The 12,777-nt window shown below is 44.4% G+C and overlaps 1 protein-coding gene across 6 annotated transcripts in view; it reads right to left on the minus strand.

Moving 5' to 3' along the window:
- Window positions 1-12,777, minus strand: part of CECR2 (CECR2 histone acetyl-lysine reader) — a 200,417-nt gene that overhangs the window by 29,923 nt on the left and 157,717 nt on the right. For all 6 annotated transcript variants that reach the window (XM_015457480.4, XM_015457481.4, XM_074004534.1 and 3 more), the window contains one exon: window positions 5,889-6,042. In XM_015457480.4, the coding sequence (XP_015312966.3) occupies window positions 5,889-6,042 (154 nt within the window). The remainder of the gene's footprint in view (window positions 1-5,888; window positions 6,043-12,777) is intronic.

Raw genomic sequence — 12,777 nt, forward strand, 5'->3', positions numbered from 1 at the left:
TTTGTCTACCCTCTACCTTCTTACCACTGGAATGAAAATACTACTACTGGCTGGGTGTGTGCTCACGCTTGTATTCCCAGCACTTTGGGAGGCTGAGACAGATGGGTCACTTGAGGCCAGGAATTCAAGACCAGCATGGCCAACACGGTGAAACCCCATCTCTACTAAAAATACAAAAATTAGCCGGGTGTGGTAGTGTACACCTGTAATCATAGCTACTCGGTAGCTACTTGGGAAGCTGAGGCACGATAATCACTTGAACCTGGGAAGCGGAGGTTGCAGTGAGCCGAGATCATGCCACTGCACTCTAGCCTGGGCAAAAGAGTGAGACAGTGTCTCAAAAAACAAAGAAAAAGAAAAAAAAAAAAAAAAAAAAGCAAGCCATACTTCCCTCCTGTGCTATCAAATACTAGACAGTATTCATTCGTAATAACCATTTTTTTTTGTACCCATTAACCATCCTACCTCTCCCCAACCCTCCACTATCGTTCCCAGCCTCTGGTAACCAGGCTTTTACCCTCTATCTCCACGGGTTCAATTATTTTGATTTTTAGATCCCACAATTAAGTGAGAATATCCAATGTTTGTCTTTCTGTGCCTCACTTATTTCACTTAAAGTAATAACCTCCAGTTCTACCCATGTTGTTGCAAACGACTGAATCCATTTTTATGGTTGAATAGTACTCCCCTGTTATCAGTACCACATTTTCTTTATCCATTCATTTGCTGAGGGACACTTAGGTTGCTTCCAAATCTTGGCTATTGTGAACACAGTTGCAAAAAATACGGGAGTGCAGTTGTCTCTTCCATACATTGATTTCCTTTCTTCTGGGTGTATACCCAGCAGTGGGATTAACAGATTTTATGGTAGCTCTCTTTTTAGTTTTCTAAGGAACTTCTAAGCTGTTTTCCATAGTGGGAGACTAATTTATGTTCCTACCAACGGTGTATGAGGATTTCCTCTTCTCATCCTCACCAGTATTTGCCACTGCCTGTCCTTTGGATATAAACCATTTTAACTGTGAGATGATATCTCACAGTAGTTTTGATTTCCATTTCTCTGACGATCAATGATGCTGAGCACTTTTTCATAAGCTTGTGTGCTTTTTTTTTTGAGATAGAATCTTGCTCTATTGCCCAGGCTGGAGTGAAGTCTCGGCTTGATCTCGGCTCAGTGCAACCTGGGCCTCCCAGGTTCAAGAGATTCTCCTGCCTCAGTCTCCTGAGTAGCTGGGATTACAGGTGTGTGCCACCACACCCAGCTAATTTTAGTATTTTTAGTAGAGGCAACGTTTTGCCATGTTGGCCAGGTTGGTCTTGAACCCCTGACCTCAAGTGATTTGCCCGCCTCAGCCTCCCACAGTGCTGGGATTACAGGCATGAGCCACCACACCTGGCTTTTGAAAAAAAATTTTTGAGACAGGGCCTCGCTGTATTATTGCCCAGGATGGAGTGCAGTGGCATGATCTCGGCTCGCTGCAGCCTGGACCTCCCAGGCTCAAGCTATCCGCCCACCTCAGCTTCCCAAGTGGTTGGGACTATAGGTGCAAACAACCACACTCGGCTAATTTTTGCATTTTTTGTAGAGATGGGGTTTCACCATGTTGCTGAGGCTGGTCTTGAACTCCTGTGCTAAAACAATCTGCCAGCCTTGGCCTCCTGAAGTGCTGAGCTTACAAGCATGACTCAACACGCCTGGCCTTGTCTGCCATTTGTATGACTTCTTTTGAGAAATCTCTATTCAAATATTTTGCCCATTTTATTTTATTTTATTTTATTGGTATTACTTTTTTGAGATGGAGTCTCGCTGTGTTGCCCAGGCTCGAGTGCAGTGGTGCGATATCCGCTCATTGCAAGCTCCACCTCCTGGGTTCATGCCATTTTCCTGCCTCAGCCTCCCGAGTAGCTGGGACTACAGGCACCCGCCACCACACCCGGCTTTTTTTTTTTTAAATAGAGACAGGGTTTCACCATAGCCAGGATGGTCTCAATCTCCTGACCTTGTGATCTGCCCACCTCAGCCTCCCAAAGTGCTGGGATTACAGGCGTGAGCCACCGTGCCCGGCCTATTTTGCCCATTTTAATATCTGATTATTAGACTTTTTCCTAAGAGTTGTTTGAGCTCATTATATATTCTGGTTATTAATCCTTTGTCAATTGGGCAGTTTGCAAATGTTTTCTCCCATTCTGTGGGTTGTCTCTTTACTTTGCTGGTTGTTTCCTTTGCCGTGCAGAAGCTTTTTAACTTGATGTGATCCCATTGGTCCATTTTTGCTTTGGGTGCCTATGCTTGAAATCAGTGTCCTGGAGGGCTTCTCCAATGTTTTCTTCTTGTAGGAGGTTTCATAATTTGAGGTCTTAGATGTAATTCTTTTCTTTTTTTTTTTTTGGAAATGGAGTCTCACTCTGTCACACAGGTTGGAGTGCAGTGATGCGATCTCAGTTCACTGCAACCTCTGCTGCCCGGGTGGAAGCGATTTTCCTGCCTCAGCCTCCTGAGTAGCTGAGATTACCAGCGCCTGCCACTGCACTCGGCTAATTTTTGTATTTTTAGTAGAGACAGGGTTTCAACATCTTGGCCAGGCTGGCCTTGAACTCCTGACCTTGTAATCCACCCGCCTCGCCTTAGATATAATTCTTTAATCCACTTTGATTTTATTTCTGTATATGGCAAGAGACGGGTCTAGTTTCATTCTTGTGCTTATGGATATCCAGTTTCCCCAGCACCACTTGTAGAAGAGACTGTCTTTTCCCCAGTGTGTGTTCTTAGCACCTGTGTTGAAAAAGAGTTCGCTGTAGGTGTGTGGACTTGTTTCTGGATTCTCTATTCTGTTCCATTTGTCTATGTGTTTGTTTTTATGCCAGATCCATGTTGTTTTGGTCACCATAGCTCTGAAGTGTAATTCGAAGTCAGGTAATTCCTCCAGTTTTGTTCTTTTTGCTTAGGATAGCTTTGCCTATTCTGGGTCTTTTGTGGGCCCATATAAATTAAAGGATTTTTTTTCCTTTCTATTTTTGTGAAGAATGTCATTGGTATTTTGGTAGACATTGCATTGAATCTGTGGATTACTTTGAGTAGTATGGACATTTTAACAATACTGATTCTTGTAATCTATGAATGTAGAAAGCTTTCCAGTTTTTGGGTGTTCTTTTCAATTTCGTTCATCCATGTTTTACAGTTTTCATTATAGAGCTCTTTCACCACTTTGGTTAATTCCTAGGATTTAATTTTATTTGTGACCACTGTAGATGCGACTACAATATAGGAATTATTAATCCTACAATATAGAAACTAAGCCATAAAAATGAGTTTTGGACCTGCCTATATAAATTAAAATGACAGGTGTACCCAGTAAAGACCCTATTAAATAAAAAACACAATTCCACTAAAAAATATAAACAAATTAAAGCCAGTTATTATGTCTTGAGGAATTTAAATGTGACACTGGAAACAGCCAATTACAGAAGATCTTACAAGTGAGATATACTACATAGTGTGACACAGGCTAAACCTGTAGATTATATGCACTAAGGGTTGTTTATTTATTGAGACAGAGTCTTGCTCTGTCGCCCAGGCCAGAGTGCAGTAGCATGATCTCTGCTCACTGCAACCTCCACCTTCGGGGTTCAAGGAATTCTCCCACCTCATCCTCCTGAGTAGCTGGGATTACAGGCATGCACCACCACTTTTGGCCATGTTGGCCAGTCTGGTCTCGAACTCCTGACCTCAAGTGATCTGGCCACCTCGGCTTCCCACAGTGCTGGGATTATAGGCGTGAGCCATCGTGCCCAGCCATCATTTCTTTCTTTCTTTTTCCCTCCCTTTCTTTTCTTTCTTTTTTTTTTTTTAAGACGGAGTTTCACTCTTGTTGCCCAGGCTGGAGTACAATGGCATGATCTCGGCTCACTGCAACCTTTGCCTCCCAGGTTCAAGTGATTCTCCTGCCTCAGCCTCCTGAGTAGCTGGCATTACAGGCATGCACCACCACGCCTGGCTAATTTTTTGTAATTTTAGTAGAGATGGGGTTTCTCCATGTTGGTCAGGTTGGTTTTGAACTTCCGACTTCAGGTGATCCGCTCCCCTTGGCCTTCCGAAGTGCTGGGATTACAGGTGTGAGTCACTGCGCCTGTCCCATTATTTCTTTATTCATTCTAAAACCCTTAATGTGGTCAGGCACAGTGGCTCACGCCTGTAATCCAAGCACTTTGGGAGGCCGAGGCAGCAAGATCATTTGAGGTCAGGAGTTTGAGACCAGCCTGCCCAACATGGTAAAACCCTGTGTCTACTAAAAATACAAACATTAAGGCCGGGTGCGGTGGCTCAAGCCTGTAATCCCAGCACTTTGGGAGGCCGAGGCGGGCGGATCACGAGGTCAGGAGATCGAGACCATCCTGGCTAACACGGTGAAACCCCGTCTCTACTAAAAAATACAAAAAACTAGCCGGGCGAGGTGGCGGGCGCCTGTAGTCCCAGCTACTCGGGAGGCTGAGGCAGGAGAATGGCGTAAACCCGGGAGGCGGAGCTTGCAGTGAGCCGAGATCGCGCCACTGCACTCCAGCCTGGGTGACAGAGCCAGACTCCGTCTTAAAAAAAAAAAAAAAAAAAAATACAAACATTAGCTGGGTGTGGTGGTACACCGATAGTCCAATAGTCCAAGCTACTCGGGAGGCTGAGGCAGAGGATGCAGTAAGTGAAGACTGTGCCACTGCACTCCAGGTGGGCCACAGAGTGAGACAACGTATCAAAAAAAAAAAAAAAAAAAAAAGGCTGTGCACGATGGCTCAAACCTGTAATCCCAGCACTTTGGGAGGTCGAGGCAGGCGGATCAGGAGGTCAGGAGATTGAGTTCATCTTGGCTAACATGGTGAAACCCTGCCTCAACTAAAAATATACAAAATTAGCCAGGCGTGGTGGCAGGCGCCTGTAGTCCCAGCTACTCGGGAGGCTGAGGCAGGAGAATGGCGTAAACCCGGGAGGCGGAGCTTGCAGTGAGCTGAGATCGCGCCACTGCACTGTAGCCTGGGCGACAGAGCAAGACTCTGTCAAAAAAAAAAAAAAAAAAAAGATCTTGGTAGGAATGAGGTGCACATAACAGGTTAAGTAACTTTCTGTTACTTAATAAGTACATAAGCCCAGAATCTTTCAATTTTCTTAGCCAAAATTTACTGAAATTTTGCCCTGCAAAAACACTGTATTCAAACAGCCAAATCCATAGGCTATGCTGTTTTATTAAAAAATTAAAAATATTCAATACACTTATTTAAAAGGTAAATCTTGGACTATCTTAAATTATACCAAATGATCTGTTATCACATGATTTATCAGGTTGGGCTTATAAATACAATTGTTATCTAAGAAAACATCTAAAAACAGTTATTATCCTTTGTTTGCAAAACTCTAAACAGAAAAAAAGGCTAACTAGCCCAAGACCTAGAACTGGACCTGAGAAAACAGCTTTGTCCTAGTAATATTAATGGTAACATTTTAGAGGTGAACAGTGCCCGTATCTAAAAATAAACAGAAAACTGAGACTTTTCTTAAACATACCTCATTTGTGTTCAAAATTGTATCTGTGAAATCAGTTCTCATCAATACCTTAAATTTTCTTTTTCTATTTCACGTGTGGAACCCCGAGATCAGAAAAATAAGCAAGATTCTGAAAGACACACTAAGAATGACCAATACTAGTGCTTTAGAAGGAATGTAAAGCCAGTGGGGGTGGATACAGGTCAATGAACATGTCGGAATACAATGCACAAGATATTTAAATAGAAAGTGCCGGAAACAACTCGGATGCATAGCAGGACTTAGCTTGAGCTAGCTCCGGCTACAGGATGGCTGGTCCACAGACACGCACCTCTCCAGACCACGCGGTCACTGCACATACCTTCCACTGCCTTGACCTTCTCCTCCAACTCGCGTTTCCTCTCTTCCTTCAGCATCTGCTCCTGCTCCTTCTTCTGCACTGCTAGAAGAATCTGACGCTCTTCTTCCTCCTCTTTGCGCTTTTGTTTTTCTATTCTGGTCAGCACAGGAGTCTCCTGTGAGGAGCCAATGAGCACATCCTGTCAGTACACAATCATGCAAGATAAGCTCTTTGCTCTCAGTTCATTGAATTCAATATTTTCTTTTCTTTTCTTTTTTTTTTTTTTGAGACAGAGTCTTGCTCTGTCACCCAGGCTGGAGTGCAGTGGCCGGATCTCAGCTCACTGCAAGCTCCTCCTCTCGGGTTCACGCCATTCTCCTGCCTCAGCCTCCCGAGTAGCTGGGACTACAGGCACCCGCCACTTCGCCCGGCTAGTTTTTTGTATTTTTTAGTAGAGACGGGGTTTCACCGTGTTAGCCAGGATGGTCTCGATCTCCTGACCTCGTGATCCGCCCGCCTCGGCCTCCCAAAGTGCTGGGATTACAGGCTTGAGCCACCGCGCCCGGCGAATTCAATATTTTCAACAAATAATATTAGCTAGGTACTTTATATCATGAAAAGTTGATTTTGTATCTGGAGAATACATGTTTAGATATATATAAATGTTAAAACATAAGGGAGATGCAAAACAGGGTAAAAGTTTTGTGTCCAACAATTTATATAGTTTGTAGTATTTAGGAGACAATCTTATGGATAATTTACTGGAGAGAAGAGAAACTGGGGCAGTTCAGTGGCGCGATCTCGGCTCACTGCAAGCTCTGCCTCCCAGGTTCACGCCATTCTCCTGCCTCAGCCTCCTAAGTAGCTGGGACTACAGGCGCCTGCCATCGCGCCAGGCTAACTTTTCGTATTTTCACTTGAGATGGGGTTTCACCATGTTAGCCAGGTTGGTCTCAATCTCCTGACCTCATGATCCGCCTGACTCAGCCTCCCAAAGTGCTGGGATTACAGGCGTGAGCCACCGCATCCAGCCAATAAAGGAAAGTTTTAAAAAGTATACTAGGATGAAAGACAGTCATTCAACAAAACACAGTTCCTTTTTTTTTTTGGAGATGGAGTCTCACTCTGTGAGAGTGGAGTGCAATGGTATGATCTTGGGTCACTACAACCTCTGCCTCCCAGTTCAAGCAATTCTCTCGCCTCAGCCTCCCGAGTAACTGGAGTTACACAGGTACCTGCCACGACGCCCAGCTAATTTTTGTATTTTCAGTAGAGATGGGGTTTCGCCATGTTGGTCAGGCTGGTCTCGAACTCCCGACCTCAGGTGATCTGCCTACCTCGGCCTCCCAAAGTGCTGGGATTACAGGTGTGACCCACCGCACCCAGCCCTGTTTTCAATTTCTTTCCTCATCTTTTGTGTTAATGTGAAAGCTAAAACATTTTCCTTTTTAAAAATTATTTTTGAAGAGGTAGTAACTGATGCCTGCAATAGACTGTATGTGTAAGTTGCAGAGAGACAGAAAAATGAACCAGGTGTCAACCGAAGGAGAATTCACATTACTCTTAAAGAAAATATACTAATTATCCCATTTTGAGTGAAATGTAATGAAAAGGTAAAGCTTTCTTTAACAGATCTTTTTAGTAGGGAGAAGACCTAAAGATCTGTATCAGATACATTTTCAAGAGTTTTACTTTTCTTTCTTTTTTTAAGAAAAGATGGGAACTCGCTATGTTTCCCAGGTTGGTCTGGAACTCCTGGTCTCAAGCGATCCTCCCATCTTAGCCTCCTGAGTAGCAGGGATTCTAGGTGCAAGCCACTGCAACCAGCAAAAGCTTTATACTGTGGAAGTTGAACTAGTGGCTTTAATGTGGAGGAAAAAAGATGAATGCTGATAGTCACTTATGTAAATCACCATTCAAGATAGTCACTTATGTCTTACCATTTCAATGCCCAATGTGAGGGCACTGAAAAAGCCTTTGATTAAAATTTTATATTATTTTCTTTATGGTGCTTTTTTCCCCCCTTGCTCCCTGTGGAGTTCACATTTTTATGGTTTTTAAAACCAGTTTAGGCTGGGTGTGGTTGGTGGCTCACATCTGTCCTTCCAACACTACGGGAGGCCAATGCAGGAGGACTGCTTGCGCTCAGGAGTTCAAGACCAGATTGGGCAACGAAGTGAAACCCCATCACCCCATCTCTACAGAAAAAAAAAAAAAACAGGTAATTAATAAATAAATAAATTATCCAGGTGTGGCAGTGTACACCTGTAGTCCCATCTACATGGGTGGCTGAGGCGGGAGGATCTCTTGGGCCCAGGAGTTTCAGGCTGCAGTGAGCTGTCACTGTTCCACTACACTCCAACCTAGGGGATAGACCCTATCTCAAAACCACAGAACAAAACAAAACATTCTCATTTGACTCCAAATTTAGGGATGATCTTGCATAGATAGTAGGCTTTTTTTAATTTTTTTCTTGAGACGGAGTCTTGCTTTGTCACCAAGGCTGGAGTGCAATGGCATGATCTTGGCTTACTGCAGCCACGGGCTCCCAAGTTCAAGTGATTCTCCTGCCTCAGCCTCCAGAGTAGCTGAGATTACAGGTGTGTACCACCACGCCTGGCTAATTTTTCTATTTTTAGTAGAGACAGGGTTTCACCATGTGGACCAGGCTGGACTAGAACTCCTGACCTCAGGTGATCCGCCCACCTCAGCCTCCCAAAGTGCTGGGATTACAGGCGTGAGCCACGGCCCGTGGCCCAGTTAATAGACTTCTCAATGTCATTTTTATCATTCAAAAATCTATGAGCCTGACTTTAGAAGAGTTTACAGGTAAAAATCTGGAATGAACAGGAGGGATGAAAATAAAACATTAACTACATACATAACACTGTACCCATAAGGTGTCTTATTAAATAAAACCCGTAACATCTTTATCCTATAACCACAGCAGGCCAGTTTCAATACAGTGGATGGTGATTCTGAAAAGGGGATGCTGGCCGGGTGCGGTGGCTCAAGCCCGTAATCCCAGCACTTTGGGAGGCCGAGACGGGTGGATCACGAGGTCAAGAGATCGAGACCATCCTGGCTAACACGGTGAAACCCGTTCTCTACTAAAAAAAATACAAAAAAACTAGCTGGGTGAGGTGGCGGGCGCCTGTAGTCCCAGCTACTCGGAGAGGCAGGAGAATGGCGTGAACCCGGGAGGCGGAGCTTGCAGTGAGCTGAGATCTGGCCACTGCACTCCAGCCTGGGCAACAGAGCGAGACTCCGTCTCAAAAAAAAAAAAAAAAAAAAAGAAAAGGGGATGCTACGGACACTTGGCAAGGACGACTGTCCTGAAGACTGCAACTCTGGCAACTGCTTCATGAATAAATGTCTGTCAAGCACCTTCCCTAAATTTTGCCATAATCCCTACTCTCACTTCCACCCCACTCCCCGGGTTCTTAATTGTTCCAGCAACATCTTTAGCCAGCTGAGATATGATGAAACTGCAGTTAACAAAACAAAGTAAAACAATACTATTTGCCTTTGCTCTTTTCAGATGTATACCGATGCCAAAAAAACACCGTAAGGTATCAGTTGACCAACATGGGCAGGGGAAAGAGAAGAGATATGAAAACTAAGCCTTGTCACTACAGTAACCAAAACAGCATGGTACTGAAACCAAAACAGATATAGACCAATGGAACAGAACACAGGCCTCAGAAATAACACCACACATCTACAACCATCGGATCTTTGACAAACCTGACAAAAACCAGTAATGGGTAAAAGATTCCCTATTTAATAAATGGTGCTGGGAAAACTGGCTAGCCATATATAGAAAGCTGAAACTGGATCCCTTCCTTACACCTTATACAAAAATTAATTCAAGATGGATTAAAGACTTAAATGTTAGACCTAAAACCATAAAAACCCTAGAAGAAAACCTACGCAATACCATTTGGGACATAGGCATGGGCAAGGGCTTCATGACTAAAACACCAAAAGCAATGGCAACAAAGCCAAAATAGACACATGGGATCTAATTACACTAAAGAGCTTCTGCACAGCAAAAGAAACTGCCATCAGAGTGAACAGGCAACCTACAGAATGGGAGAGCATTTTTGCAATCTACCCATCTGACAAAGGGCTAATATCCACAATCTACAAAGAACTCAAACAAATTTACAAGAAAAAAACAGGCCGGGCGCGGTGGCTCAAGCCTGTAGTCCCAGCACTTTGGGAGGCCGAGGCGGGTGGATCACGAGGTCAGGAGATCGAGACCATCCTGGCTAACACGGTGAAACCCCGTCTCTACTAAAAATACAAAAAACTAGGCGGGCACCTGTAGTCCCGGATACTCGGAGGCTGAGGCAGGAGAATGGCGTAAACCCAGGAGGCGGAGCTTGCAGTGAGCCGAGATCGCGCCACTGCACTCCAGCCTGGGCGACACAGCGAGACTCCGTCTCAAAAAAAAAAAAAAGAAAAGAAAAGAAAAAACAACCCCATCAAAAAGTGGACGAAGGATATGAACAGACACTTCTCAAAAGTAGACATCTATGCAGCCAACAGACACATGAAAAAATGCTCATCATTACTGGTCATCAGAGAAATGCAAATCAAAACAATGAGATACCATCTCACACCAGTTAGAATGGTGATCATTAAAAAGTCAGGAAACAACAGGTGCTGGAGAGGATGTGGGGAGATAGGAACACTTCTATACTGTTGGTGGGGCTGTAAACTAGTTCAACCATTGTGGAAAACCATGTGGCGATTCCTCAAGGATCTAGAACTAGAAATATCATTTGGCCCAGCCATCCCAGTACTGGGTATATACCCAAAGGATTATAAATCATGCTGCTATAAAGACACACGCACACGTATGTTTACTGTGGCGCTATTCACAATAGCAAAGACTTGGAACAAACCCAGATGTCCATCAATGATTGACTAGAATAAGAAAATGTGGCACATATACATCATGGAATACTATGCAGCCATAAAAAAAGGATGAGTTCATGTCCTTTGCAGGGACATGAATGAAGCTGGAAACCATCATTCTCAGCAAACTATCACATGACAGAAAACGAACACTGCATGTCCTCACTCATAGGTGGGAACTGAACAATGAGAACACTGGGACACAGGGTGGGGAACATCACACACCGGGGCCTGTTGGGGGTTGGGAGACTGGGAGAGGGTTAGCATTAGGAGAAAATACCTAATGTAAATGACGAGTTGATGGGTGCAGCAAACCAACATGGCACATATACGTATACCTATGGAACAAACCTGCACGTTCTGCACATGTACCCTAGAACTTAAAGAATAAATCCTACTTACAATAATAAAAAAAGAAAACTGAGCCTTGTCAAAGGGAAGATTTCATTAAAAGAGAACTGTGATGCTTTCTATATGTCAGACCCCAAAATGAGAGGGAAACAGGTATATATATATCAAACATGAAATTTATTTACAGAATTACATATGTGTATTCTGGCCACTCTCCCCTGCAACAAAGACAGTAGGTGTAAACCTGTGAAATATTATTCTTTCATCAGTAGAGGGTACATTAAGTAGGATCCAACATTTTAATAAGGGCTGAGCAAATGCAAGCCAATTACTTATGAAATTGTAATGCTGATCACTCAAGATTTGATAATCTGGCCGGGCACAGTGGCTCACACCTGTAATCTCAGCACTTTGGGAGGCCAAGGTGGGCGGATCATGAGGTCAAGAGATTGAGACCATCCTGGCAAACATGGCGAAACTCTGTCTCTACTAAAAATAGAAAAAGTAGCTAGGCATGGTGGTACGCGCCTGTAGTCGCAGCTACTCGAGAGGCTAAGGCAGGAGAATCACTTGAACCTGGGAGGTGGAGGTTGCAGAGAACCGAGATTGCGCCATTGCACTCCATCCAGCCTGGTAACAGAGTGAGATTTCGTCTCAAAAAAAAGAAAAAGAGTTGATAATCTAAATAACCACAGGAAGTGTGTTAAGTCAGTGGAGGGAGAGAAAGAGAAAAAAGTCAAAAGCCAATAACCTAAATCTTACGAATATAGAATTCTTTTATGTAATGAGTATGACTTATTATTATTAATATGTAATATCTTACAATCAGTTAATAGTGCTCCCCTCAAACAAATGGAACACGAACACACAACTCACAAACAGTATATAAAGCACACGAGTGGCCGGGCACAGTGGCTCATGCCTGTAATCCCAGCACTTCGGGAGGCCGAGATGGGCGGTTCACGAGGTCAGGAGATCCAGATCATCCTGGCTAACATGGTGAAACCCCGTCTCTACTAACAATACAAAAAATTAGCCAGGCGTGGTGGCGGCCCCTGTAGTCCCAGCTACTCAGGAGGCTGAGGCAATGGTGCCATCTCAGCTCACTGCAACCTCCACCTCCCGGGTTCAAGATATTCCCCTGCCTCAGCCTCCCCAGTAGCTGGGATTACAGGCACCTGCCACCATGCCTAGCTAACTTTGTATTTTTCATAGAGATGGGGTTTTGCTATGTTGGTCAGGCTGGTCTTGAACTCCTGACCTCAGGTGAACTGCCCGCCTTGGCCTCCCAAAGTGCTGGGATTACAGGCGTGAGCCACTGTGCGCAGCTGATCTGGCTGCTTTTTGCTTTTTTGTTTTGAGACAGAGTCTCGCTCTGTCGGCTAGGCTGGAGTGTAGTGGCGTGATCTCGGCTCACTGCAACCTCTGCCTCCCGAGTAGCTGAGATTACAGGCGCCCGCCACCATGCCTGGTTAATTTTTGTATTTTTAGTAGAGCTGAGGTTTCACCATCTTGGCCAGGCTGGTCTCGAACTCCTCACCTCGTGATCCACCCGTCTTGATCTCCCAAAGTGCTGGGATTACAGGCGTGAGCCACCACGCCCGGCCAAGATCTAGTTGTTCTTATTAAAGTG

The sequence above is a fragment of the Macaca fascicularis genome, chromosome 10, assembly GCF_037993035.2.
Source record: "Macaca fascicularis isolate 582-1 chromosome 10, T2T-MFA8v1.1".
In the NCBI taxonomy this organism is placed as follows: Eukaryota; Metazoa; Chordata; class Mammalia; order Primates; family Cercopithecidae; genus Macaca; species Macaca fascicularis.